Source organism: Dermochelys coriacea, chromosome 3 (assembly GCF_009764565.3).
Source record: "Dermochelys coriacea isolate rDerCor1 chromosome 3, rDerCor1.pri.v4, whole genome shotgun sequence".
Taxonomy (NCBI): domain Eukaryota; kingdom Metazoa; phylum Chordata; order Testudines; family Dermochelyidae; genus Dermochelys; species Dermochelys coriacea.
This window is the reverse complement of record NC_050070.1, coordinates 168,357,907-168,384,212: the sequence shown is the minus strand read 5'-3', so window position 1 is coordinate 168,384,212 and position 26,306 is coordinate 168,357,907. Positions and strand designations below refer to the sequence as shown.

The 26,306-nt window shown below is 39.3% G+C and overlaps 1 protein-coding gene and 1 long non-coding RNA gene across 7 annotated transcripts in view; one reads left to right on the top strand and one right to left on the bottom strand.

Annotated features, from left to right (window-relative positions):
* RPS6KC1 (ribosomal protein S6 kinase C1) overlaps positions 1–26,306 on the top strand; it is a 116,710-nt gene that overhangs the window by 23,337 nt on the left and 67,067 nt on the right. For 5 of the 6 annotated variants that reach the window (XR_006280244.1, XM_038397001.2, XM_038396999.2 and 2 more), the window contains 4 exons: positions 5,717–5,832; positions 8,087–8,180; positions 17,622–17,681; positions 18,530–18,898. Coding sequence is in view for 5 of the 6 variants with exons in the window: in XM_038396996.2 (XP_038252924.1) it covers positions 5,717–5,832; positions 8,087–8,180; positions 17,622–17,681; positions 18,530–18,898 (639 nt within the window). In the remaining variant the exon portion in view is untranslated. Of the gene's footprint in view, positions 1–5,716; positions 5,833–8,086; positions 8,181–17,621; positions 17,682–18,529; positions 18,899–26,306 lie in introns of those variants that run through there. The other variant, XM_043511760.1, reaches the window with a different exon arrangement.
* On the bottom strand, positions 289–24,998 carry LOC122459504. Its single transcript, XR_006280245.1, has 3 exons — positions 24,720–24,998; positions 16,350–16,355; positions 289–299 (listed from the first exon to the last, which is right to left on the bottom strand). It is a non-coding gene; the product is annotated as an uncharacterized LOC122459504 (long non-coding RNA).

The window sequence follows — 26,306 nt, the reverse complement described above, 5'->3', positions numbered from 1 at the left end:
GGCAGGATATTGCCAGTACTAGGCAGTTTATTTATCCCTATATGGAGTACCTAGCAAACACTTGTATGTATATGTGTCTATAATTTTTAAAATGGAATTATTTTGACCATTTTTAATTTTGTTTTTTTAAATTAAAAGTGATTAAACCATTCTTGCCAAATTCAAATGGCAAGCTAACAATGTGTTCACCACTGAAACTTCTAAATTTAAGGATTTCCCCCCTCAAAATAACTATAATTCAATGGCAATACTATCATCTCTTCACCATACCTGTGTTTATAGCACCCTATAATACTTAACTTCTCAGTTAAGAACAGTCTAAAGCTGGACATTTTAAAATGTACATAGTTAGACTGAAAGTAAAAATCTCACTATTATTAATGTTTTGAATCATTGAATTCATCAGGATACTAATTCAATGCTAACAAATACTTCAAGGGACCTGATTATTGTAGTAGTTTTAGGAGCTTTCTGGTGGTTTCTCCAAAGTGAGTAAGCATGAGTCAGACCCTGCTCTGTGCTCAAAAATCCTGAAAACTTCAAGGAAAGGTCTGCACTCACAATGACTGCAGAATTGGGCTTTATTCCTTAACAGTATCTCTTGGTAGAACTACCATGTACATTAGTTTTTTGTCTTTTCAAGATACATTGTGCATTTTCTCTATCCTCTACTTACTGTTGCACATAAAAACCTATGTTAAAAGAACGCTAAGGTTGCAAAGTCAAGCACTTAAAAGTCTGGAAATGCCAGAATTAAGATTGCCTGTTCAATCTTAATTTGGCCCTTTTGTGCATGTATGTTGTATATATTTTGAGGCAGATGCCCAGCTTAGAAAAGTTCAGCCTGAATCGTTAAAGTTGCAGTCTTTTATAAGCAACTGAAATCAGGGTCTTATAATGAAGTGTGTAAGGTAACCTTAATTATAGGTAAAAAGAACAGGAGTACTTATGGTACTTTAGAGACTAACAAATTTATTAGAGCATAAGCTTTCGTGGGCTACAGCTCACTTAATAGAATGGAACATATAGTTAGAATAAATACACACACACAGAAGGTGGAAGTTGCCATACAAACTGTATGAGGCTAATTACTTAAGATGAGCTATTATCAGCAGGAGAAAAAAACTTTTGTAGTGATAATCAAGATGGCCCATTTAGACAGTTGACAAGAAAGTGTGAGGATACTATGGGAAAATAGATTCAATATGTGAAATGACCCAGCCACTCCCAGTCTCTATTCAAACCCACGTTAATGGTATCTAGTTTGCATATTAATTCAAGCTCAGCAGTTTCTCGTTGGAGTCTGTTTTTGAAGCTTTTCTGTTGCAGAATTGCCACCCTTAAGTCTTTTACTGAGTGGCCAGAGAGTTTGACATGTTCTCCTTTCGGTTTTTGAATGTGATGATTCCTGATGTCAGATTTGTGTCCATTATTCTTTGAGTAGAGACTGCCCGGTTTGGCCAATGTACGTGGCAGAGGGGCATTGCTGGCACATGATGGAGATACAGACTAACACGGCTGCTACTCTGAAACCTTAATTATAGGTGTCACTACATGTTACCTGATCCTGTTGCATTTAACACAAAATGATGTTTCCTTCTGATAACTAATAGTGGATGTGAAACATGTAAGTGATTTGCAGGAAAATTGAGTTGTGATATGGATTTTATGGATGCCTGCGTAGAGTCTCCTGAACTACACAGAGTGCTTTGGCTCTCTTCCAAAGCTGAGACTGAATTGCATTCAATATTGTTTTTATTTTGCTTATCTGTGAAATTGGATCTGAGGTGAATATCAGTTCCATGTCAGCCTTTGCACGCTGCATAGTTAAGTGGAGAATATATTATCAATATAATCTCAAGTTGATTTTATATCTAATTTACAGAGTAGCATGATCATTGTCCAAGATGCTTTCAATGCTGATATTTGCTGTCCAAGATTTAAATTGAAAACAAAGATATGCTCTAGGAGTGGAGAGGAGAATAGATCCTTATATAAAGCAGTATAGGGTAAGATACCCAAAAAAGAAATTAAGAGTTCTTGAGAGAGATTTTAAAAGTCATTAAAATGGATGGAAATCTTTAAATCTGAGGCTAGCCAGTCTTGCTCAAGCACTGTGAGCTGGAGTAGAATTGTGGGTGAAATCTCTTCTGAAAGACACCCTTATTCTATTGTTTTATACACACACAAATGGCTACAGTATAGAATATAAGGGGAGAAAATCTATAAAAGTATTCAATGTAGTTCTTTTTCATTTCTTGTACAAAGAACCTTTCTTTTAAAAAAAAAATCACATTTGAAATAAGAGCAACAGAAAAGCCCAGAAAAAGAGGTAATGTATAACAAGTTAAAATGATAACTTATTGGAAAGCTAAAAAGGAATAAAAATAGATGAAGCTGCCTTTTATTCCAGTTGAGGCATTTTTTAAAATTATTCAGGGCATCTTTCTTCAGAAGATCAGTTATGGTTGCTTGTTTAGTGGAGGACAAAGTGAAATGTTGGTATATTTTGAGTTTTTGCATATAGGCATTTTATTTTTATGAGGTAGTGTTTTATTTTGTACTGCAAGATCAGTCCCATTTTGTATATTAATTCCTTTTCCTCTAACTCTACATTAGCAATTAGTGTTTTTCTGTATTCTTCCTTCTATCATGTGATTTTTGTCTCCTTTGTGGTAGCCTTTAAACTGGTTTTGTTAGCACTGTCATAGCTGCTGACTTCTGAAAATGTGTATATTTTTAAAAACTTTATCATTTTAGTACAAAGAATAGCAGATGATGCAGTTTACAAATGAGCTTTATCAGTTGTTATAGCTGCTCTTATTTTCTGTACAGAAAATATTAAACTTGTACAGAGTCCCAGGTTGTAGCACTTAAAGAGTTGAAGAGAACACTCTGAGGCATCAAGGACTGTGTGGAAATGGAAGAGCTGTGATACACTTCCACCTTTAGTGGAATAAATAGTTGAGAGGTCTGCAGAACTGGAATGTTTATATTTTGTGCTTTAGTTCCACAACTTTTGAAAATGAAAAGCCGTAGTGTGTGTTTTTTTTTTTTTCTGGTGTAATAGTACTGGTTATATCACAGGATGAAACCCCTTGGGGAAAATTCATATTGCTTTCCTGTACTTCACCTGGACTTTTTCCACCCTCCTCACAGGAAAAAACACATTGGCATGGATCATGGGAATTTAAAGTGCTGATAACAGAGCCAGCTGTTAAAACTTCTTTGAATTGTCATGTGGCTGTTACCATTAAAGTATCCTAGTATCTGTTTCTAGGAAATGACCATTCTCAGTTTGGCTGCAGAGATTCATTTTGATTCCCGCACAACCATGAAACATGAAGGGAACATAATCTGAGGTACTAGTTTTTGACCCATTGTAATCTCTATGCACAGCTGTTCACATATTTGCAAAACAAGAGTATTACTCTTGTTTATATAGCATCATGGATGTGCACAGTACTTGAGAGTAAAGAGAAAACAGAAAACATGGTGGTCACCCTGAAGAGTCTGAAACTGTATTTTAGTTTGGCCAAGAGATGCAGGGAAGTGAAGATGACAGTGATGATTTTAGCACAGCATATGGCTGCATATATTTGTTGACTAATAACTAGAAGTAAAGGGTCAATACTAGCTACATTATTAGAGAGAGCGGGTTTGGTGATTTCCTCCAATGCTCCCCACTCCCATTCTCCATCCATTGTGTTGTAGTTTAAATAAATTACCAAAATAATTAAAATTAGCTGGATTATATTGCATTATTTTAATAAAAAATATGCAGAATTTTACAGAATTTTAAAATATTGCACACAGAATTTAAATTTTTTTTGGTGCAAATTCCCCTCAGGATTTATGTGAGAAGTTAGAGACAGATCCATCCAAATATAGAAGCAGTTAACAAGATTGTCAACTTGAGAATATGAGGGGGAGTTGGGCAGGAGTGTAGGAAATGGGAGCCATCACTGTGATCAGTTTTTCTGACTGCTGTCAGTGACATGGCTTTACTCAAGTGGGTGCACTTATAGTGCACAGACAAGCCAATGTGATCTGATATTTCTGCCTCTGACCTCCGAGTATAATAGTTGATAGTGGCATCAACTACAGAAACGGCATGAGTTAAAGAACTAAAAAGCATTGCAATTGCTAAACTTTTAATGGGACAGTTCAAATGTGCAGTGTGCTTTTTGTCGATGTTATAGGTTCCAACTTAGCTGGCTGTTTGACGTCTTTTTCAGCAGGATTTCTATTATTTAAGTCAGTATGTTTGTTGTATTTAGAGTTTAGATTTGTAAGACTGTGCTATTTCAGTAACTGCAGTTTACTGAGGTAAGATTTTTTTTTCCTCCATATTCTGTCCTTGTTAGTTTAGGAAACAAACCACTCCATACCCCCAAACACTGCTTGTGAACTTAGACTTTGATCCTGGTTGGCGGTGGGACGGGGGAGAGGGGCTTTTTCTTTTCCCCACTACCATGTGGAAACTGTTCATTTGAGGGACTGCTGAAAAAAATCCTACTTTGACATTGTCTGTCTGGATTATTATTATTATTTTTGCATGCCCTTAGTGTAAATGAGGTTTGCTTTTTTTGTTCTATGTGGTTTTCTACAGTCATCTTCAAAGTTAGCTTTCAGTGTTGTCAGGCAGCCTTATTTTATGCCATGCTGCAGTGGAGATGCTTTTTCTTGAATTTGTCTCCCAGTCTCTTGTTCCTCTATGCAGAAGTGCTTGCCATCTATTTTGTTCTCTCTGGTCTGTTCCCCTTATGTCCCTTTGTCTTTTGTTTTAAACTTGTAACTGTCTATTTTGCATGATAAAGTAGCTGTGACACAATTGGTATGAAAGCCTATAGGAAGAGAGGTTCAATTGCATAGTGTGTGCATATAATTAATAGGCCAGATTATTCCTTCACTGCTTCCCTCAGTCGTGGGAAGGGAAGGGAAGGGCGGGACTCTAAAGTGAGCCTTAATAATTTCTCCTTCGGTGGGCGGGACTTGGGGCATGGCATGGGGAAGCAGTAAGGGAAGCAGTATGAATTTTGAGGGCTGTGCTGCCTCGCAGCTCTGCAATCCTCTTTTATCCCTGAGGAAAGGAACACCCTCCTGCTTGGAGCCAGGAGCTATCCTGGAGGAAAGACAAGTGCTTTGTTACCATCCTTGGTGACTGGCAGCATGGCTCCAACATGGCTGGGTGTCCCTGACACTGCTTATCATCTCCGTAAGGGACCTCCAAGGCAATAGAGAGAGAATATTATGGAGATCTATCTTCTGGATTTTAGTACCACTCCCTCTACTCTTTCCCTGCATGCTTTTTGGAGAGTGAGTGGCGAGTGCTCAGCTCCTTCCAGGATTGGGGCCATAATTAAGATTGACACTGACGAGTGTATTGTCAAATAGAGCGTGTATCAGTTACTTTTAGATCTCAGTGGACATACGTTAGTGTCTTTTGGCTAATCAAGAGTGTTGCCTCACATATTCTTAGAATGAGAGAGCCAAGGATTCCTGTCATGGCTGCCAGCTTTCATCACTTAAGTGGATTGCAGAAGACAAGACTCTAGGGACAGTTGAGACTCCGAAGTGTGAAGATTGCACAGTCTCTCCTGAAGCATTTGAGTGACTCTCATAGATGCAGGGCATTCTCTTCTGAGGGTTTCTTGTAAAGTAAATGTTCACTTTAGTTATTTCTAAAAAATGTTAATTCATATTTCTGTTCTAGGGCGGTTTGATGAATCTGTGATTAAAGAAAGAAGGCAATGTGCTGAAGATCTGCTGCAGTTTTCTGCCAACATCCCTGCTCTATATAAGAGCAAACAGTTTGAAGACTTTTTTAAGGTTTGTTAATATTTCTATGGTAATCCAGATGTGCTTCGTCTAAATAGCGATACAAATACAGTTTTAATGCTGCTGCTCCTTTACTCCATAAATTGTGAAGTGACTTTAGGCCTGATCAGATGCCCTCTTTAAGGTAAATGTGAGTCTTTCCATTGACTTGGCTGGGAGCTGGAAGTGGCACCTTTAGAGGGTAAGTACAGTGTCCTTACTCGTTAAGTTGCCAATATTCTGTAGGGCGCTCAGGGAAAGGGCTTTGATTTTTTTTCATTGACTTATTAAACATACTGGAGGTCTGGAAAGCAATACCAATGCTATTTGATCCAAGATGCTCTGGAGGGAAATAATAAAGAACAACTATTTTTGTATTTTTATGCCGCTATTAATGTACTTTGAACCAAAGGAAAACTAGTTAAACTTTTCAGTATTAACTGTCATTAGGGATTGTAATACAGTTCTGTAACAAAACAAATGTTGTATGTAGGAAGCCATTTGCAAACCACTACAGCTTTTGCAGCTCATAACTGTTTATGGTAACCAAACTCCAGGATGTGGTTTAGGACAGTAATTAACTTGTTTGGGATTTTTATGTTAAAATCTCAGCATATAGTTCTTTCCATATTGAAAGCACCATATGCAGAGTAACATTTTAAAATGTTTGATGGACAGAAGATAAATCTAAAAGCTTCTTACAATGTATGTTTTATTATTAGTCCCCAATCCTGCAAACACACATATACATAATTAACTTTACATACATATCAGAGGGGTAGCCGTGTTAGTCTGGATCTGTAAAAGCAGCAAAGAGTCCTGTATAAATAAATATAAATATATATACCTGCCACTACATGCATCTGAAATTTCCACTACATGCATCTGATGAAGTGGGTATTTACCTATGAAAGCTTATGGTCCAATACGTCTGTTAGTCTATAAGATGCCTCGGGATTCTTTGCCGCTTTTACATATATAAATAGTCCAATTGAAATCAATGAGATTGCATAGATGTCTGAAGTTCAGAGCCTATGTGTTTATAGTGATATAAAGATAAAAATCATACTTAATATAGGTGAGTATTTTTATCTTTAATACAGTATGAAAAAATGAATTTTAAAATGCTTATTTTAATTCACATCCAGCTTTGGTATTGACACTGCTAATAGGCTGGACTGTTTCACTTTTTTGTCTTGTACTGCAACAACTGCATTTTGCCCTTGAGTTATTTTTTGAAAATATTTCTATTTTTATTAGGTTTGTTGTGGTTTAAAAACACACAATAAAAACCCCTTTCTTGCTTAAGAAAAATAAATTTATGACCTAAAGTACTTTAGTGTCCATCTTTAATTAGAAAAAGCATCTGTACCTAGGGTTGCCAACTTTGTAACATTTAAAAACCGGACACTACAGCAGGAATGCCGGAACCTCTTCTGCTCCTTCCCCTGAGGCCCTGCGCCCATTTGCTCCTCTTTCCCCCTCCCTCCATCACTTGCTGCTTTTCCCCTTTCTCCCCCTTCCCTGCATGGGTCGGGAGGGACTCGCCACCTGATGCAGGTAGGAGGTGGCCCTGCCTGAGTAGAGGCTGGTTCGGGTGATGAGTCAGTGCCTCCCTGCCGCCCCCACCTGCAGTGACCAGACTTTGGGTGTCTGATCAGTAGACTTTTTTTTTTTTTATTTTAAGTTGGATTTTAAAAAAATTATATACAGTAGTTTTTTAAAATAAACCTATGCTAAGGCATAAACTTACTATAATATATTAAAAGAATTTAAATTAAATACAAAAATAATATTAAACAGTACAGTAGAACCTCAGAGTTATGAATACCAAAGTTACAAACTGACCAGTTAACCACACATCTTATTTTGAACCAGAAGTATGTAATCGGGCAGCAGCAAAGACACCTCCCCCCTCGTAACTCTGAGGTTCTACTATACATGTTTGCTGCTACGTTTTTAAGAAGTCAGACCTCTGAACTGGTGGAATTCACTGGCTAAGCATCTGGAACCAGAGTTTGTTGCAATGCAGAACCAGCTTTTGACAACAGTAACCTCTACAGCAAATACAGGGAGAATATTTTCTTCATTTCAGCTTATTCAATTAGTTTAGTTCAATGACTAGTTGATTTAAAGTTAAACGAATTGGAAGCTGAATAGATCTCTCAAACCCAATTGACCACATCCACCTTCTTTGCTGTTGTATGATAATGAGACTGTACCTGGTACATAACAGTTAAATGCATATTTTTCCTCCTTTTTTCAGGGTGGTGAGGTGCATGATGGATCTGAATTGATTGGTCCTGTTGAGCCTTTATCTGATTCCCTGATTGACAGCTTATCTGACTGCAGTTCTGAAGGTTGGTTTTCTTCTGTGATGTAATCTGAGCTCTTGGGTTTTTTATAAGCTATTTAAAAAAAACAAACAACCCCCCCCCAAAAAAGCTTTCAGTGCTAGAAGGCTACAGGTTATGTGGCCTTTCTTAGAATCTCTTAATGTTTAAGTCTCACAATTACTTGTATAGTATATTCTATGTATGTGTTGATTTAAGTTTCTAAAAACTTACAGAAGCTAATATAATAATGACTGACTATTTTGCTTGTACAAACAAGGGAACAAACTGTTGAGCTGTTTAGCCCCTGAAGGTAGCTATCATATCTAAAGGTAATGACTTTTAAAAGGGCAATGTTTGATTATTTTTTCTAAAACCCAGATTCCAATGTGGAATGATGGAAGCAGGGCTGGGGAATTTTGAGGGGAGACTGGATGAGGAAAGTGGTCAGTGGAAACATGTGACTCAAAGAACCAGGCAGAGAAAAAGACAGGCTAGTGCAGGAGAAATAGAGCTTAGGAACAGGTTTGCAGAGTTGGAAAATGAAGAAGGGGCTCAGCAGGTAGTCGCTGGAGGTGGAAGGGTAAGGAAGAAGAGAAGAGAGGCTAGCCCTATAGAAAAAGGGGAAGAGTCAAGGGAGACTACACCAAATATGAGCCCCAGGAGGATACAGGATGGGTTGAAGAGAATTGTAAGGGAAGATAGGAATGGAAAGAACTTGCAGCCAGAGGGAACAGGGGAGAGACTGGAGAATAGCACTGTCACCAGGAAAAGGCAGGTCTATGTGATCGGGGACTCTTTATTGAGAAGAATAGACAGGCCTGTAACTAGAGCTGATCCTGAGAATAGAAGGGTGTGCTGTCTTCCGGGTGCTAAGATACGGGATGTAGACCTGAGGTTGAAAAGGATCCTAAAGGGAGCGGGAAAGAATCCCCTAATTATCCTTCATGTGGGAACAAATGATACAGCCAGATTCTCGCTGGAAAGTATCAAGGGAGACTATGCTAGGCTGGGGAAGACGCTTAAGGAAATTGAGGCTCAGGTGATCTTTAGCGGGATCCTTCCTGTTCCTAGAAAAGGGCAACAAAGATGTGACAAGATTATGACTGTCAACAGATGGCTTAGGCAGTGGTGCTATAAGGAGGGCTTTGGGATGTATGGCCACTGGGAGGCATTCACGGACAGAGGTCAGTTCTCTCTGGATGGACTTCATCTGAGTAGGGAAGGAAATAGACTTCTAGGATCGAGGCTGGCACAACTGATAAAGAGAGCTTTAAACTAGGAATTGGGGGGAGATGTCCAGAAAATCTCCACGCCAGATTTTAGCATTGAGAGGGAAGAAGATGAAGTAAGAAAGGATACAGCCATGGGTAGGAGAATGTGTATATAAGGAGCGAGGGCAGTGTGGATACTAGTCTAATAGGTTATACTGGCTGTAGAATGACTGGGCCTAATAGGGTACAAAATGTGAGCGAGGCCAAACAGCAAAAATTAAGATGTTTGTACACCAATGCGAGGAGTCTAGGTAACAAAATGGAGGAACTAGAGCTACTGGTGCAGGAAGTGAAACCAGATATTATAGGGATAACAGAAACATGGTGGAATAGTAGTCATGACTGGACTACAGGTATTGAAGGGTATGTGCTGTTTAGGAAAGACAGAAACAAAGGTAAAGGGGGTGGAGTAGCATTGTATATCAACGATGAGTTAGAATGTAAAGAAATAAGAAGCGATGCAATGGATAAGACAGAGTCCGTCTGGGCAAAAATTACATTGGGGAAGAAAACTAGTAAAGCCTCTCCTACGATAGTGCTTGGGGTGTGCTATAGACCTCCGGGATCTAATTTGGATATGGATAGAGCCCTTTTTAATGTCTTTAATAAAGTAAATACTAATGGAAACTGCGTGATCATGGGAGACTTTAACTTCCCAGATATAGACTGGAGGACCAGTGCTAGTAATAATAATAGGGCTCAGATTTTCCTAGATGCGATAGCTGATGGATTCCTTCATCAAGTAGTTGCTGAACCGACTAGAGGGGATGCCATTTTAGATTTAATTTTGGTGATTAGCGAGGACCTCATAGAAGAAATGGTTGTAGGGGACAATCTTGGCTCAAGTGATCATGAGCTAATTCAGTTCAAACTAAATGGAAGGATTAACAAAAATAAATCTGCAACTAGGGTTTTTGATTTCGAAAGGGCTGACTTTCAAAAATTAAGGCAATTAGTTAGGGAAGTGGATTGGACTGAAGAACTTATGGATCTAAAGGTAGTTGAGGCCTGGGATTACTTTAAATCAAAACTGCAGAAGCTATCGGAAGCCTGTATCCCAAGAAAGGGGAAAAAATTCATAGGAAGGAGTTGTAGACCAAGCTGGATGAGCAAGCATCTTAGAGAGGTGATTATGAAGAAGCAGAAAGCATACAGGGAGTGGAAGATGGGAGGGATCAGCAAGGAAAGCTACCTAATTGAGGTCAGAAGATGTAGGGATAAAGTCAGAGAGGCTAAAAGTCAAGTAGAGTTGGACCTTGCAAAGGGAATTAAAACCAATAGTAAAAGGTTCTATAGCCATATAAATAAGAAGAAAACTAAGAAGGAAGAAGTGGGGCCGCTTAACACTGAGGATGGAGCGGAGGTTAAAGATAATCTAGGCATGGCCCAATATCTAAACAAATACTTTGCCTCAGTCTTTAATAAGGCTAAAGAGGATCTTGGGGATAATGGTAGCATGACAAATGGGAAGGAGGATATAGAGGTAGATATTACCATATCAGAGGTAGAAGCGAAACTGAAACAGCTTAATGGGACTAAATCGGGGGGCCCAGATAATCTTCATCCAAGAATATTAAAGGAATTGGCACTTGAAATTGCAAGCCCATTAGCAAGAATTTTTAATGAATCTGTAAACTCAGGAATAGTACCGAATGATTGGAGAATTGCTAATATAGTTCCTATTTTTAAGAAAGGAAAAAAAAGTGATCCGGGTAACTACAGGCCAGTTAGTTTGACATCTGTAGTATGCAAGGTCCTGGAAAAAATTTTGAAGGAGAAATTAGTTAAGGACATTGAAGTCAATGGTAAATGGGACAAAATACAACATGGTTTTACAAAAGGTAGATTGTGCCAAACCAACCTAATCTCCTTTTTTGAAAAAGTAACAGATTTTTTAGATAAAGGAAATGCAGTGGATCTAATTTACCTAGATTTCAGTAAGGCATTTGATACCATGCCACATGGGGAATTATTAGTTAAATTGGAGAAGATGGGGATCAATATGAACATCAAAAGGTGGATAAGGAATTGGTTAAAGGGGAGACTGCAACGGGTCCTACTGAAAGGCGAACTGTCAGGTTGGAGGGAGGTTACCAGTGGAGTTCCTCAGGGATCGGTTTTGGGACCAATCTTATTTAATCTTTTTGTTACTGACCTTGGCACAAAAAGTGGGAGTGTGCTAATAAAGTTTGCAGATGATACAAAGCTGGGAGGTATTGCCAATTCGGAGAAGGATTGGGATATTATACAGGAGGATCTGGATGACCTTGTAAACTGGAGTAATAGTAATAGGATGAAATTTAATAGTGAGAAGTGTAAGGTTATGCATTTAGGGATTAATAACAAGAATTTTAGTTATAAGTTGGGGATGCATCAATTAGAAGTAACGGAAGAGGAGAAGGACCTTGGAGTATTGGTTGATCATAGGATGACTATGAGCTGCCAATGTGATATGGCTGTGAAAAAACTAATGCGGTTTTGGGATGCATCAGGAGAGGCATTTCCAGTAGGGATAAGGAGGTTTTAGTACCGTTATACAAGGCACTGGTGAGACCTCACCTAGAATACTGTGTGCAGTTCTGGTCTCCCATGTTTAAAAGGATGAATTCAAACTGGAGCAGGTACAGAGAAGGGCTACTAGGATGATCCGAGGAATGGAAAACTTGTCTTATGAAAGGAGACTTAAGGAGCTTGGCTTGTTTAGCCTAACTAAAAGAAGGTTGAGGGGAGATATGATTGCTCTCTATAAATATATCAGAGGGATAAATATAGGAGAGGGAGAGGAATTATTTAAGCTCAGCACCAATGTGGACACAAGAACAAATGGGTATAAACTGGCCACCAGGAAGTTTAGACTTGAAATCAGACAAAGGTTTTTAACCATCAGAGGAGTGAAGTTTTGGAATAACCTTCCAAGGGAAGCAGTGGGGGCAAAAGATCTATCTGGCTTTAAGATTCTACTCGATAAGTTTATGGAGGAGATGGTATGATGGGATAATGGGATTTTGGTAAGTAATTGATCTTTAAATATTCAGGGTAAATAGGCCAAATCCCCTGAGATGGGATATTAGATGGATGGGATCTGATTTACTATAGAAAACTCTTTCCTGGGTATCTGGCTGGTGAATCTTGCCCATGTGCTCAGGGTTTGGCTGATTGCCATGTTTGGGGTCGGGAGGGAGTTTTCCTCCAGGGCAGATTGGAGAGGCCCTGGAGGTTTTTTTGCCTTCCTCTGTAGCATGGGGCATGGTTGACTGGAGGGAGGCTTCTCTGCTCCTTGAAGTTTTGAACCATGATTTGAGGACTTCAATAGCTCAGACATGGGTGAGGTTTTTCATAGGAGTGGTGGGTGACATTCTGTGGCCTGCGCTGTGCAGGAGGTCGGACTAGATGATCAGAGTGGTCCCTTCTGACCTTAGTATCTATGGTTTCAGAGTAGCAGCCGTGTTAGTCTGTATTCGCAAAAAGAAAAGGAGTACCGGTGGCATCTTAGAGACTAACAAATTTATTAGAGCATAAGCTTTCGTGAGCTACAGCTCACTTCATCCGATGATGAATGCATCCGATGAAGTGAGCTGTAGCTCACAAAAGCTTACGCTCTAATAAATTTGTTAGTCTCTAAGGTGCCACCGGTACTCCTTTTCTTAGTATCTATGAATCTATGATTATTTTTTCTAAAACCCAGTTTCCAATGTGCAACCTTCACTCAGTGTGTCCTTTTTAAAAATTCCTTTGTAAAATGTTTACAAGGATCTCTCTGCTACTATATTTTAGGTATTTATGTGGCCTCCATCATAGTAGTTGAGTGACTCACAATGTTTAGTCTAGCTATCTTCACAACACCCCTGTGAGGTAGGGAAGTGCTGATACGATCCTCATGTTATAGATGAGGAACTGAGACAGAGAAAAGGCTAAGTGACTGACTTGCCTAAGATCACATAGAAAGTCTGTGGCAGAGTAAGAAATTGAGCCCATGTTTCCCAAGTGCTAGGCTAGTGCCCTGACCCCTGGACCATTCTCCTTCTCCATGTGAAATTTACAAGGGCTCTTTTTAGGAAGGGAGAAACACATTGATTATTAAGGAAAAACTGTAAAACTGATTAGACACTATGTTCTGTTGAAAGCAGAAAGTGAACAAACTTGAAAAAATACAGAAGTATATTTTCTTATTCCAATATAGTAATTTTCAACAGTGTTTGCAACTACAGGATATACATTGTCAGGCATAAATGTAGTTTCCAGGTTGCTGTCCTTTCTTAAAGCCTATAATCTAACCAGATTACTGGGACAGAACAATTAATTCAAAACCAACACTGAAAACGAGAAATAATTATATTCAAATCCTCCAGATGGCAGTACTAGTACTCAACTGTGACTCCCCCCTCCCCCTCCCGATTTATGCAAATGTCTAGATTTGTATTCCTGTTCCAGGCATGTTTAACGTTGTTAAAAGCAAGTGCTTCCAAGTCCTATTCTGCCACCCCCGCCCACATACACATTCTAGAGCCTTGGGATGACTGCGGGTCCTTTAAATCATCTTAGGACTCCCTTTTTAGAAAGGGAACTGATGAGGGGATTTGCTTATGAAGGATCTGTAGCATTCTCTCACTCTTGACTCTTTTTAGTTCCCAGGGGCTATAAATGCGGACTCTGTAGCAGTCCTGCAAACCCGGCTTTGGAAGATGAACTTGGGTTTCCTGCTTGGTATTGTCAATGACCTCTCCTAGATCAACGAACGGGCTCTCGGTTGCCTTTTTAAACTGCATGGTGCACTAGTTAAGGGCCAAATTTTATTTAAAAAAAAAAAGCCATGTGTATGTGTATGTGTGGAGAGTGCCTAACGTTAGGCTCCTAAAATCAGAGGCCTTAGTTTTCAGGAGGGCGGAGTAGCCACAGCTCCCTGTGGTATTAAATACACTGCTTTGGATGCTCAGCCCTTCTGAAAAGTCAGGTCGCTGATTTCAACAGCCTAATTTTAAGCACCCTCCTTTTAAAATCTTGGTTATGATTCTTTAGACATTTGGGCACTATAGTGAAGGGGACTAGTACTTAAATTCATTTCATTATTTTGGCTTCTGTTAACTTCAGTGTTTCAAAACCTGGGTGTAAAGATGGAGTCTTCATTTCCAGAAGTAAAAAGTATTTTAACAACAAATAGAGACTGAACAACCTAACGAAAAGCATTTCTAAAGTTCAGAGAGTAGTAAAATCGACATTTATTTTATACAGTTTTTTTCTGAAACAGACTACCTTGGAGAGAGAGATTTTTTTCTTTCAATATGGTTTATGTATAAAGATTTCTTAATTAGATGGAGTTCTGTGTATAAAAATGAAGAAATCTTTCAATATGGTTGAGTCAGCATCTGAAACTCCATTCCAAGCAGAAAACTACATGTGAATAGAGGAGTGCCTACACCAGAAAAGCCAATGGTTCATCTAATTTGGAATCTTGCATTTAGTAGTGGTCCATAATCTTATGAGGAGTGCAAATTTCCTCAGCTAGACCCGGACAATTGTTTGCAACTTTATTTATCACTTCATAGTAGCTGATGCTTGAAGGATGAGGGTTAATGGCCTTCATAATCCTTATTCATACTAGTATGAGGATAGATGTTAACAATATACTCCAGATACAATGCCATATTAATTCTGAAACCTCACTCTGTAGCAAAATATTAGACTGGACCAAATACAGCATTATAAGCAATGTGCAATCCCACTGAACCCAATGGGATTGCATGGGGTGTACACAAGTATGATAATTTGTCCCGTCAATTTTTTTTAACCTTGAGTACTCATCCCCTGTTAACTGCATCATAGTACAAATGTGTAATGTTCCTTTTTCTCCAAACAAGCAGTGGCCCCTCTTTTACCTTGCAAGCATGTACATATACACATCGTACCAACCTCTCCCCTCCACCCCAGTTATTCGCCCCCTACATCAATTGCCAAATCCTCTAGACAAGTGACCTAGGGAGTCTTTCTTTCTATGTGCATTATCATGGCCACCTTCTCTTCCCCAAAAATGAATCCATTCATGGCCTCGCCCCACCCACAGAACAGTTTCAATGTATCATCCAGCTGGACATTGGGAAATATTCTAAGGACTAGTTCAGAAGTGACCTTGTTACTTATTTTTGTGAACTTTCTTAATATCTTAACCATTATTTCCTCTTTTGTGATGTTCTTGTTTATTTTTAAACAGGCAAGTATAGCTAAGCCATCCACTTCTAAGGACACTAATAGGAAAAGATGTGATGATGGGTAGGTCTACACTGCCAAAAAAAAAACGCGTGGCAGCAAGTCTCAGAGCCTGGGTCAACTGACTTGGGCTTGCAGAGTTTGTGGTGTGGGACTAAAAATAGCAGTGTAGACATTCTGGTTCTGGCTGGAGCACAGGATCCGAAATCCACCCCCTCACGAGGTTATAAAGTTTGGACTCCAGCACAAGTGGGAATGTCTACACTGCTAGTTTTAGCCCCGCAGTATTGGCCCAAGTCAGTTGACCTGAGCTTTAAGATTTGTTGCTCCGGGTCTGTTTTTGCATTGTTGACATACCCTTTATTTACAATGGGGGAAAAACTAAGTCTGCTAGTCTGGAGGGCCTGTATACCCCTCATCTAAAACCACACCTATTTAACATATATTGCCACATCTACATAACTTCACCCATAAATCAATGCTGCTTCAACCCACACTCCTAGCTAATCACTGTTTCCCATAAACAAAATCAACTGACCACCCCAGTTAATAAATTCTGGGCCCTCAGCAACCTAAATTATGGGTTCGCCTGTAAATGCACAAATTATAGATTCTCCATGTGCACTCTCCCTTATTAGTGAATTGTCTGCTCTCCCCTTGCCCACCCAGTAGGGAGTTCAGGCCCTTTCCCTTTTGCAGAGCTCTAGGACCCACAGGAGACTCTCTGCTTCCCAGCAATCTCTGTTCCTCCTCCTGCTTCTCTTATGCCTTGTCTACACTTCCACTTTACAATGCTGCAACTTTCTCGCTCGGGTGTGAATAAACACACCCCGGAGCGCTGCAAGTTTCAGCGCTGTAAAGTGGCAGTGTAGGCTCCCAGTGCTGGTAGGTACTCCCCTCGTGGAGGTGATCTTTTGTTTTACAGGGCTGGGAGAGCTCTCTCCCAGCGCTGGTGCCACAATTACACAGCCATGATGCCACGGCAGCGCTTTAATGTTGCTAGTGAAGAAGTGCCCTTAGAATGGAAGTGGTGCCTGTGCCACTCTCCTTGCCTTCTGCAAAAAAAACAGTGGTGCCCTGCACTCTCTCTGCCTTCCCCCAGGCTTTTTCCTGAAAGAGCAAATGGGAGTGGCTCTACTTCCTGCCTCCTCTTCCCCCACTCCCCTTAAAGGAACTAGTGTCTCCAAAGACCACTTTTCTAGGCAAAAATTCTGCTCATCCTTCATGAGAAGGTGAGTGGGGTTTTCTCCCCAAACTCTGTCTCTAGAGCTTTGGAGAAAGTCTAAAGGAGTTTGTTTTTGATTATGAGAACTACCTGAGTCATGAAACATTACCTGGTGTTGTGGAGAATCTCTTGCCTGCAACGGTAATGCACAAGACTGCAGACTTCAGGGTTTATCTGGGAATTTTCTTTTGCCCATTCATTTAGTGCTTCAATGGGTATGTGTGGGAAGATGATAAAACAAACTCCTATTTGCGGTCCAACTGGCAGTGCCAAATTCATGGCTTGTTCCAGACATCTGGTGAAGAATGTTATTCTGGAATAATGTTTTCCAAATTGAAAGCTTGTGCGTCTTCTTAAAGCGTATGCATGTTTGCAAGTCCCTCAAATCTTAAATTTCCGTAAGAATTGTGGAGGAGCAGAATAGTCTATATTGGGATTAAATGCCATCATCACAGTTGAATTTGGATACAGTAATGTGGTACTGAGGCTTCATGTAGTTCCCCTAAATAGGCACCTTTGGTGTTTAATCTTTTTAAACCTTTAAGGCCTCAAGGAATTGAAAGAATTAAAATCACAGTTATGATGATGTCGCTGTTTTGGCAATCCAAAATGAATACATTTGAAAGCAGGTTTGAGTGCAGTTGCTACGAATACACTTCTCTATCTGCGATAAGACTGCACCTTTTCTTCCCTTTGCTTGATATTAAATTAACTTATATTCTGTGATATAAAACTATATCTTATGCCTTTCCCCTCTATCTTTTTTAGTTCAAAAGGATTTAAGTGGACTCGATGATGTGACGTTTACCAGCCAATCAGAATGTGGAGGTGAGATCTAGAAATAGCTTTGTTTATATATCTGCCATAAAGTCAAATACCAAAAATAATATTTTTCGAGTTGAAACTTGATGCCTTTTATTCATGATAATATATACAGAGAGAAAAATGATAACCTATATACAAAATTTATTTGAAAATAATGAGTCACAAATATCTAACTGGTAATTTAACAACTTGGGCCACTTAGTCTTACTAACTTAAAGCAACAAGTGAAGTTTTTTTTTGTTTTTGTTTTTTTTTAAACAGTAAGCATGTGCAGCCTGAATTCATTTTGTAGCATCATCCACTCAAGTAGGGTTAGCTGTGTAATTTCCAGGAGCCCAAATGAGAGTGGGCTCTGAAGGTATAGATTGGCTGCTAGTTGCTTAGTCTCCTTGCATTCTCATTGTTATAATGAGGAATTTGGGCTGAGAGTTACTTTTGGAAGCCCTTTGCCAACTTGGAGAAAATTGAGTTTCTTCCACAGGAACTCAAAAATCTTGAGGTCCCAAGAGAGTGCTGGTATATAATGCTAGTTCTATACTTGAAGTCTTGTGGTGATATACATCAAAAAAAACAGGTGAGGTAAAGGGTCTGTAGGTTTGAAATTCAAAATGGAAGAGAAATGGCAAGTCTTGTGATAGAGAATTCCAAAGGGCACTTATGGTAGAGGAGGAAATCAGATCATCAGTAATCCTTCTGACCTACACCAGAGATGCTACAAAAGTTATGGAGGCTTAACTTGAGTATACATGGTGGGTAACGAAATAAATTGTTGTTTTTTCTCAGAGTATTAGTAGAAATACTAATACTAGTTGCTTTCATTTCTTTGTACACACTTGCGATCATATTTCCAGGTTTCTCCAGTGATAGTGACCTCATCTCTTTGACAGTCGATGTAGACTCTCTTGCTGAATTAGATGATGGAATGGCATCCAACCAAAATTCTCCCAGTAGAGCTTTTGGTCTCAGCCTTGCTTCAGAATCCTTAGGACAAGGTGCTGTTGCTTATGATTGTGAGTGGAGCAAACCTGAAGGCGAGAGGGAGAGCGAGAGCCGTAGTCTGTTTACTGGGAGCTTAAGACACAAGCTTGGCAAACATGATTACTTGGAGAAAGCAGGGGAGCTGATGAAGCTGGCCCTGAAGAAGGAGGAAGAAGAAGATTATGAAGCTGCCTTTAGCTTTTATCGGAGAGGGGTTGATCTGCTCCTGGAAGGTGTTCAAGGTATGGATCTTCCCACTGCATTGGATGACTTCTTTGATATGTTAGTCTTCTATTAATAACAACAATTTAGTAAGTGCTAAAGAGGTTCTGTTAAATGGCAAATGATGTATAGCTGAGAATTGAAATGTGTTTTCTTATCTGAGACTGTTTTCGAACAGTAATGCTGAGTGTCATATACCTGTTCTCTTTTCAAACCTGAAGCACAACCACAATCTAAATGCTGAGTTGCAGTTTGTCTTCTCTGTCTAGTATACTCCTGTAAATATTCCTTTTATTACATATGAATTATTCTTTATGTACCATTGGGAATGATTATCTATAATACTCAGAATTTGCAGAACTGTTGTAACATAACTTCACTTACATGGTTAATTGCGGGTTAATTATCCCCTTTTGACACATGGAGAAACAGACTCAGGTTAACTTTCCAAACACATCAGGGAGTAGAAGTGTTTCTGCCTCCCAGCCTTCTTCCTAGTTCACTAGACCCTTTTGCCTTCTCTAGCTATAAGACGCATATACATATAAATGGTTTTCCAAATTCTGTATTATAGAACTATATTCATTGCTAGAGGAGCACAGAATTGTATTCACATATGATCTCACCCCTGTAAAATGTCAGTTTGGAAATGCTGAAGTTAAACAGAACATCCTGCTCGCCACTCAAGGAAGGGTTTTCTCTCTTCCATCTCTGACCCCTAAACGCCCCAAATTACAGCAGCCTTTCAAGCCAATGAAAACTAAAATATATTAATTTAACTTCTGGTCTGGCTGCAGGAATTGTAGCAGAGCAGTTGCATGTGACTTTGTACAGGAGTGAATTCAGAGCCTGTGCAGTGCTCCCATCCCATGCTAACCTGCTGAGAACAGAAGACTGGAATCTAGGTCCAGGTCTCCTTTGACAGTGCAGAGCCCTAACCACAGATCTACTGGGTAGATTCAGAAATTAACTCCAGTAGTTCCAGACAGACTGGCTTTCGGATTTGTATTGTATTTCATAAGGACACACAGCATCGATCCTCTGGAGGGGCCTCTGTATGGTTCTGTGAATGGATGTTGCATATTTTGCCGCTTTTTACACTGGCAGGGAGAACATAATAGGAATACTATTTGTGAAAATGTAGGTGATGGACAAGAGTACGTGCTTATCTTCTGCTAGAGATGAGCCTACTCGCTGTTTGTAAATCTACCTCTTTCCTTCTCTCTGGGAGTCATGTCGTTAGGATGACTGCATGTCATAGCTTTTCAATGGCATCTTATCCCTACTTATCCATATTATCAACATGCTTTTCATTCCGGATGTTGAATGTGTTGGGAATCCATCTGTTGGTAGCAACCCTGCTGTTCATTCTTTATTAATACACTTTCTTTTAGGATGATGTGCCTTTCACTACTGCTTTTCTGAGGGACATTCCATTTTGTCATAACCACTTCTGCTTTTTAACCACAATGCAAGGGCCTTTCAAACCGGCATTTGCAGCTTCAGCATAAAAAGGCCTTTCTGACAAATCTACCTTTAAATTCTTAGTTTGTTACAATCGCTAGAGTTTTCTCTAAGAACTTGAGATTTCTTGCTTTCTCCTACTCTCTCACATATTTGCTATCTCTTTGTAGAGCTACCTAGCAACAGTCCTAATTCCCAATCTTATTCTCTAATCCATTGATATCCAGGATTTTCAGCCTGATGGCCAAACATTATTTCAAAAAAGTCAAAGGGTCCCAGAAAGAGTGGTGAAAGTGAATAAGGAAGCATTATTTACCCCTTTACATAACACAAGAATCAGGGGTCACCCAATGAAATTAACAGGCAGCAGGTTTAAAACAAACATAAGGAAGTTCTTCTTCATACAGCACGCTGTGGGACTGGTTGCCAGGAGATGCCGTGAAGGCCAAAAGTGTAACAAGGTTCAAAAAGAATTAGGTAAGTTCATCGAGGATAGGTTCATCAATGGCTATTAGCCAGAATGGTCATGGATGCAACTCCATGCTTCAGGTGTCCCTAAACCTCTGATTGCTAGAAACTGGGGCTGGAGGATGTGGGGATGGATCACTTGGTAATTCCATTATTCTGTTCATTCCCTCTAAAGCACTGGACACTAACCACTGTTGAAGTCAGGATGTTGGGCTCGATGACCATTGCTCTGACTCAGTATGGTCATTCTTATCTTCTTAATGGTTTTCGGCAGATTTTCTGCCCTTTTTTGCTTCCTTTCTACCACTTGGGCAGCACAAAGGGAGTAGTAACCAGCTGCAACTCCATGCTGGGGATACTGCCCCAACATGGGGGATTTCTGTGTGGGTGCAGAATTAGCATAGCTGGCACCTATACCTTACTCTTTCCATATGACAGGCTCTCTGTGCCAGGGATTGGGGATCAGGGACGGAAAGTGGTTGGAGTGTGTATCATTCTGTCCATCTCCAGCTGGTATGTAATTCCTTGGAGACCATAGCCAGCTAATTCAGGTTAGAGCAGCCCCTAAATTGCTTTAAACTAGGATGGGGCAGAGAACCTGGGAGCTGTAACTGGTTGCTGGTTCTGAGCTTGTCATCTCCTATGTGAGGGTGGGGATGAAAGAGAGAAGTCATCCTTTGCTAGACACTCCCCCTAGGCTCAGGTAGAGCCAGTTGAATTCGTATCCAGCTCTTGCTGGCGCTCCCACAGCCTGGCAGAGAAGTCCCCAGCCTCTTTGCCATAGTGACACAGCTAATTCAAATATTTCTGTTTCAAAATTACAGGGTGTGGTTCAGAGAACATATTTTCCATTCTTAATAAACTACATATTTTCTTATTACAGTCTCCTTTGAGGGACACAGATGGCCCCCAACCCACAGATTATATGACTGTGCTGTAACTCTCTAATCTCTCTGAAGGGTTTGAATTCATCATATTTTTAACTAACCCTGGAGACACTTATGTCAGTATATCTTCACTTAAAATATGCTGTTACTATTAATATTGACAAGTGAATATTCACTGTACATTGCAATAATAATCTTAATTCTGACTCATAAAACATGTTTATTATCTTTTCCAACATATATCTCATGCGGTCAAAAACATGCATGTATTAGTGATATGCATGTTAAAATCCTTTGTAAATGTCTTGGGTGTCAATAGTTTATGGTTTACTTATAGAATATCTTCATTTTGTGTCTCTTTCCAGGCCAGCCAAAACAGTTATCCGATCTTAGGGTGGGGTGGTTTTTGTTGGGTTTTTTCACATGCCGTCACTACATAGTGTGTGGCCTGTCGTCTCAGAGTTGACACTATTAAATTGAAGGTTTCAGAGTAGCAGCCGTGTTAGTCTGTATTTGCAAAAAGAAAAGGAGTACTTGTGGCACCTTAGAGACTAACAAATTTATTAGAGCATAAGCTTTTGTGAGCTACAGCTCACTTCATCGGATGCATTTGGTGGAAAAACTATTAAATTGAAGGTGTCCTTTCCATATAAAGTGACAATTCATAATGCTGCCACTTGGTGGCACCAAGAAAATAGAAATTGATGATTAAAAACCAGAATCACAAAATGCAATCTATATAGCAAACAGTCAGTCCCTTTTGTTTGGAACTTCCCTCTGACTGCTTTTCACATCGTAGTTTAGTAACTTGGTATCACAGACCTGGAATTTTCAATTTCTTTTTATCCTGTTGTTAACCACTCCTATTGATTTGGTATAAGGTATACTCACTCTTGCTTCTGACTTGTCCCAATGGTATTGCCCACATTCCTAACTGTAAATATCCTTGAAGTTATAACATGTATTACTTTTAATCTTGCAGACTTGCAATTCCTTAGCCGATGATAAATAGCTAGAATTTGTCTGCTCTTCCATAAAGGCTGTCTCTGTAAGTGGAAAATCTGACATACCTGATGACTCTTCAGCCCTTTGACTTTATGGCACTAATCCCAGAGGTGAAAAATACTGCATGTGCTGAAGCCAAGGAGATAAGGATGTTGACTTGGTTTTCAGTTTCCTTTGTGTATACAGTGGAAAGCATGGTTCTGTTAACTACATTGTTAGCAACACACTTGTATCTTCCCCTGTTACTCTTCTGTGACATTTTAGCATGAAATCTTTAGTGTTCGGTTTACTGTCCTGGCAAGAAAACTGATTGGGGTGCCATTCAGGGAATAAAGGGGGTTGTATGACAGTGTTAAATTCTGAGAACTACCTGTACTATTTTTGCTCTGGGCATCAATACAATAAACATCTTAGGCCAAATTTTGTTCATGCACAGCCCATGTGCATAAAGAGATGAAATTCTATAACCTGTGCCCAGGCTCGAAATGGCACCAGAGCCCATGGGCTGCAGTAGTATCACCTGTACTCTAAGTACACCTCCATACTGAAATGGATAGAGTACTGATTGCAGCACAGTTCCATGGCGTACAGCGGGGAGCAATGGCTGTTTGCATCCCTCTCCCCCTCTCATGAAGTGGAATCCCACTGGCTGCTTCAGAGCTAGTTTGGCTGACAAATATGGCTATTTCTTTATTTTGTTAGCATGGTGAACAGTCTGTATTGCTTCAGGCCTGTTGATGATGAATTACATGAAGGAAAAAAAAAATCAGCAACAGCAAGCCTCGTGCTTCCCAGCTGTCCCTCATTTTGAGGACTTTGGTCATTTTAGTCCCAGAGTTAACTATGAAGTTGGTGTCCCTTCATTCTTCTTGCTGGACATAATTTATGTTAGTAAGAAACTAACTGGGAGGCTGAGGTAACACAAAATGCTATTTGTACTAGAGAAATTAATCCCATCTCTTCAGTTCTTTCCTTATTGTGTGACCATCCCAAATTATACCCCCAATTGGGTGTCGGCAAGTAGAGATGTATGGCAAGCAGATAGTTAAATATGATTACTTTATTTTAACCTAAAAAAGCCGACAGTGCCTAAGATGGTGAGACAAGAAAGATACAGAGATGTAGGGGAACCAGATACATGAGTAAGGGTGACAGAATCTGTCCGATAAGATTGAAAAAGTAAGGAATAATAGCTACAGGTCTCCAAGTTATACATGAAAATCTGGAGGAAGATTGTATACCTAATCTATGGTAGATCTGGAATGCTTGTTCCACTTTGGGACTGTTCTTACATTCTTCACTTACATGTGTATATATCTGAATGATGAACAGTCTTGGTTGTGTGGAGTGAACATTTGTACAGAGTAATTCTCAAGGCTGAGCATCTGATTAAATAAACCATGATGCATACAATTTGTGTGGTGTCCTTGTAGATCATAAATAGATCTTAAGATAATTAATTAGTTCTATGTGCCAGGTCTTGGACTCTAGTTTTCATTGGCTATCCACAAACTATGGATAAGCTTCTGCTGTCAGGGAAAACATTTTGATTAGGGCTGTCAAGCGATTAAAAATTAATTGCACTGTTAAATCATAATAGAATACCATTTATATAAATATTTTTGGATGTTTTCCACATTTTCAAATATATTGATTTCAGTTACAGCACACAATACAAAGTGTACAGTGCTCTTTTGTAGAATGAAATACAAAGTGTATAGTTTATTTTTTACAGTATATTTTAATAAAATATTTGCACTGTAAAAATAAAAGAAATAGTATTTTTTAATTTACTTAATTTTTCAATTCACTATAGTGCAATCTCTTTATCATGAAAGCTGGACTTACAAATGTAGTTATGTACAAAAAATAACTGCATTCAAAAACAAAACAATATAAAACTTTAGAGCATACAAGTCCACTCAGTCCTACTTCTTGTTCAACCAGTTGCTCAGAGAAACAAGTTTGTGTACATTTGCAGGAGATAATGCTGCCCGCTTCTTGTTTACAATGTCACCTGAAAGTATTAATTACAATAGTTAACATGTCTGCAGTCCCTTGAAGATGTAAAGCATTAAGGATACCAAACAGCAGAGAAGAAGCCCTAAAGGTGTTTTTCTTCTTGTGAGGTAAATGAAGGTACAGCCAAACTCCTGCATGTACGAAGGCATGATGTGCTTGCTTCAGAAAGAACTGATCTATAATATATTACTTATGAGACAGGTGGAGGCTTGGAGGTTGTTAGACATCCCCTCGATGGGAAGAGAGCTAAGAGTGCCTTGGTGAGAGAAGGAAATGAGAGAAAGAGCATTTCTAACCTTATGTTATACTTGTTGGTTGCTGGCACCCTTCTTTTGATTACTGTGCCTTTTTCAAAGCTTGTTGGCTGCATCTTTCTTTAGGGGGGATAAGCCATTTGTTGACCATATGATGCTGTACATCTAACTTTAAACGTCTTGCAGACCTTTTCAGTGATTTCTTTTTTCTTCCTCTTTCTGTTAGTACCTGCTACTTACCTATCTACCTGGGCAATCTGAATCTTCCATCTTAGTTCATGCTGTCCAGTATCCTTGGGGAAATGCAGCATGTCACTCAAATGTCTAATGATGCAAGTTGCAGGGCACTTCTTGCAAGTATTTGAAGCACATTTTGAGGTTACCAAAAGGACTTTTTGAGCAAGGTACATGTTTACCTATAGGCCTTTTCTGATCTGTAAACTTTAAATACAAATTTGTTATAAAGTCACTTTCAATAGCTCATTGCCAACACCTCAACATAATTCCTTTTTATATCTAAGAGGATCTACTGACTAAACAAGTAAACAACTGGGGTTTGAGTAGCCAGCACATCAACATCCAGCAGATTGACAATTGAAAGATATATTCACTGCATGTTAGAACCCAAATATTCTTCATAATATTCCTAGTATCCCATGTGTTACCTCTTGTAATTATTCTGTGAAAATGCTTTTTGCGCCTATATATCTCATTTTTCATCAGTTGACCACAGGGTGACTAAGGAGGGGCATGGTATCCAATATTCATGTTCTTTGTCTATGTCAGACCCTCCAGATTATTTGAATATTGTTGAGAATTTCTTTTTTTGGTGAGTGTCTGAGTTAAATAATTCTTAAAAATCTAAACAGCTAGCTGCTGGCTTATTATCCTGTATTTACAGAGTACCACTAATTGGTCAGAGGTGTCCTGGCCAGCTGATCTAACACCAAGTTTGATTTTAAGAAATGTGTTTTATTACTTGGAAATATACAAAGCTGTTGGGAAATGAGGGAGCAGACTGCTTCTGCTTGTTTAGATGGAGGCTTATGTGCAGCGAAGTAGCTGTGGAGTTTTTATATTCTGTTTGCAGTAACAGTAAACAGAGCATCTAAAATAACCACTTGCACATTGCAACAAACACATCATCATTTGCTTAAAAAGAGTTCTAATTACAGTTGACGAAGCATGGACACCATAAAAATGCATTAGTTTGGCTTGACACATTAATTACCTGTTTTTGCAGATGTTTTTATATATTGTTGTGTGAAGAGTTTACAAAATAATTACAGGAAAGTCATATGGAAAATAAACTAATTGGGTGGTTTCTC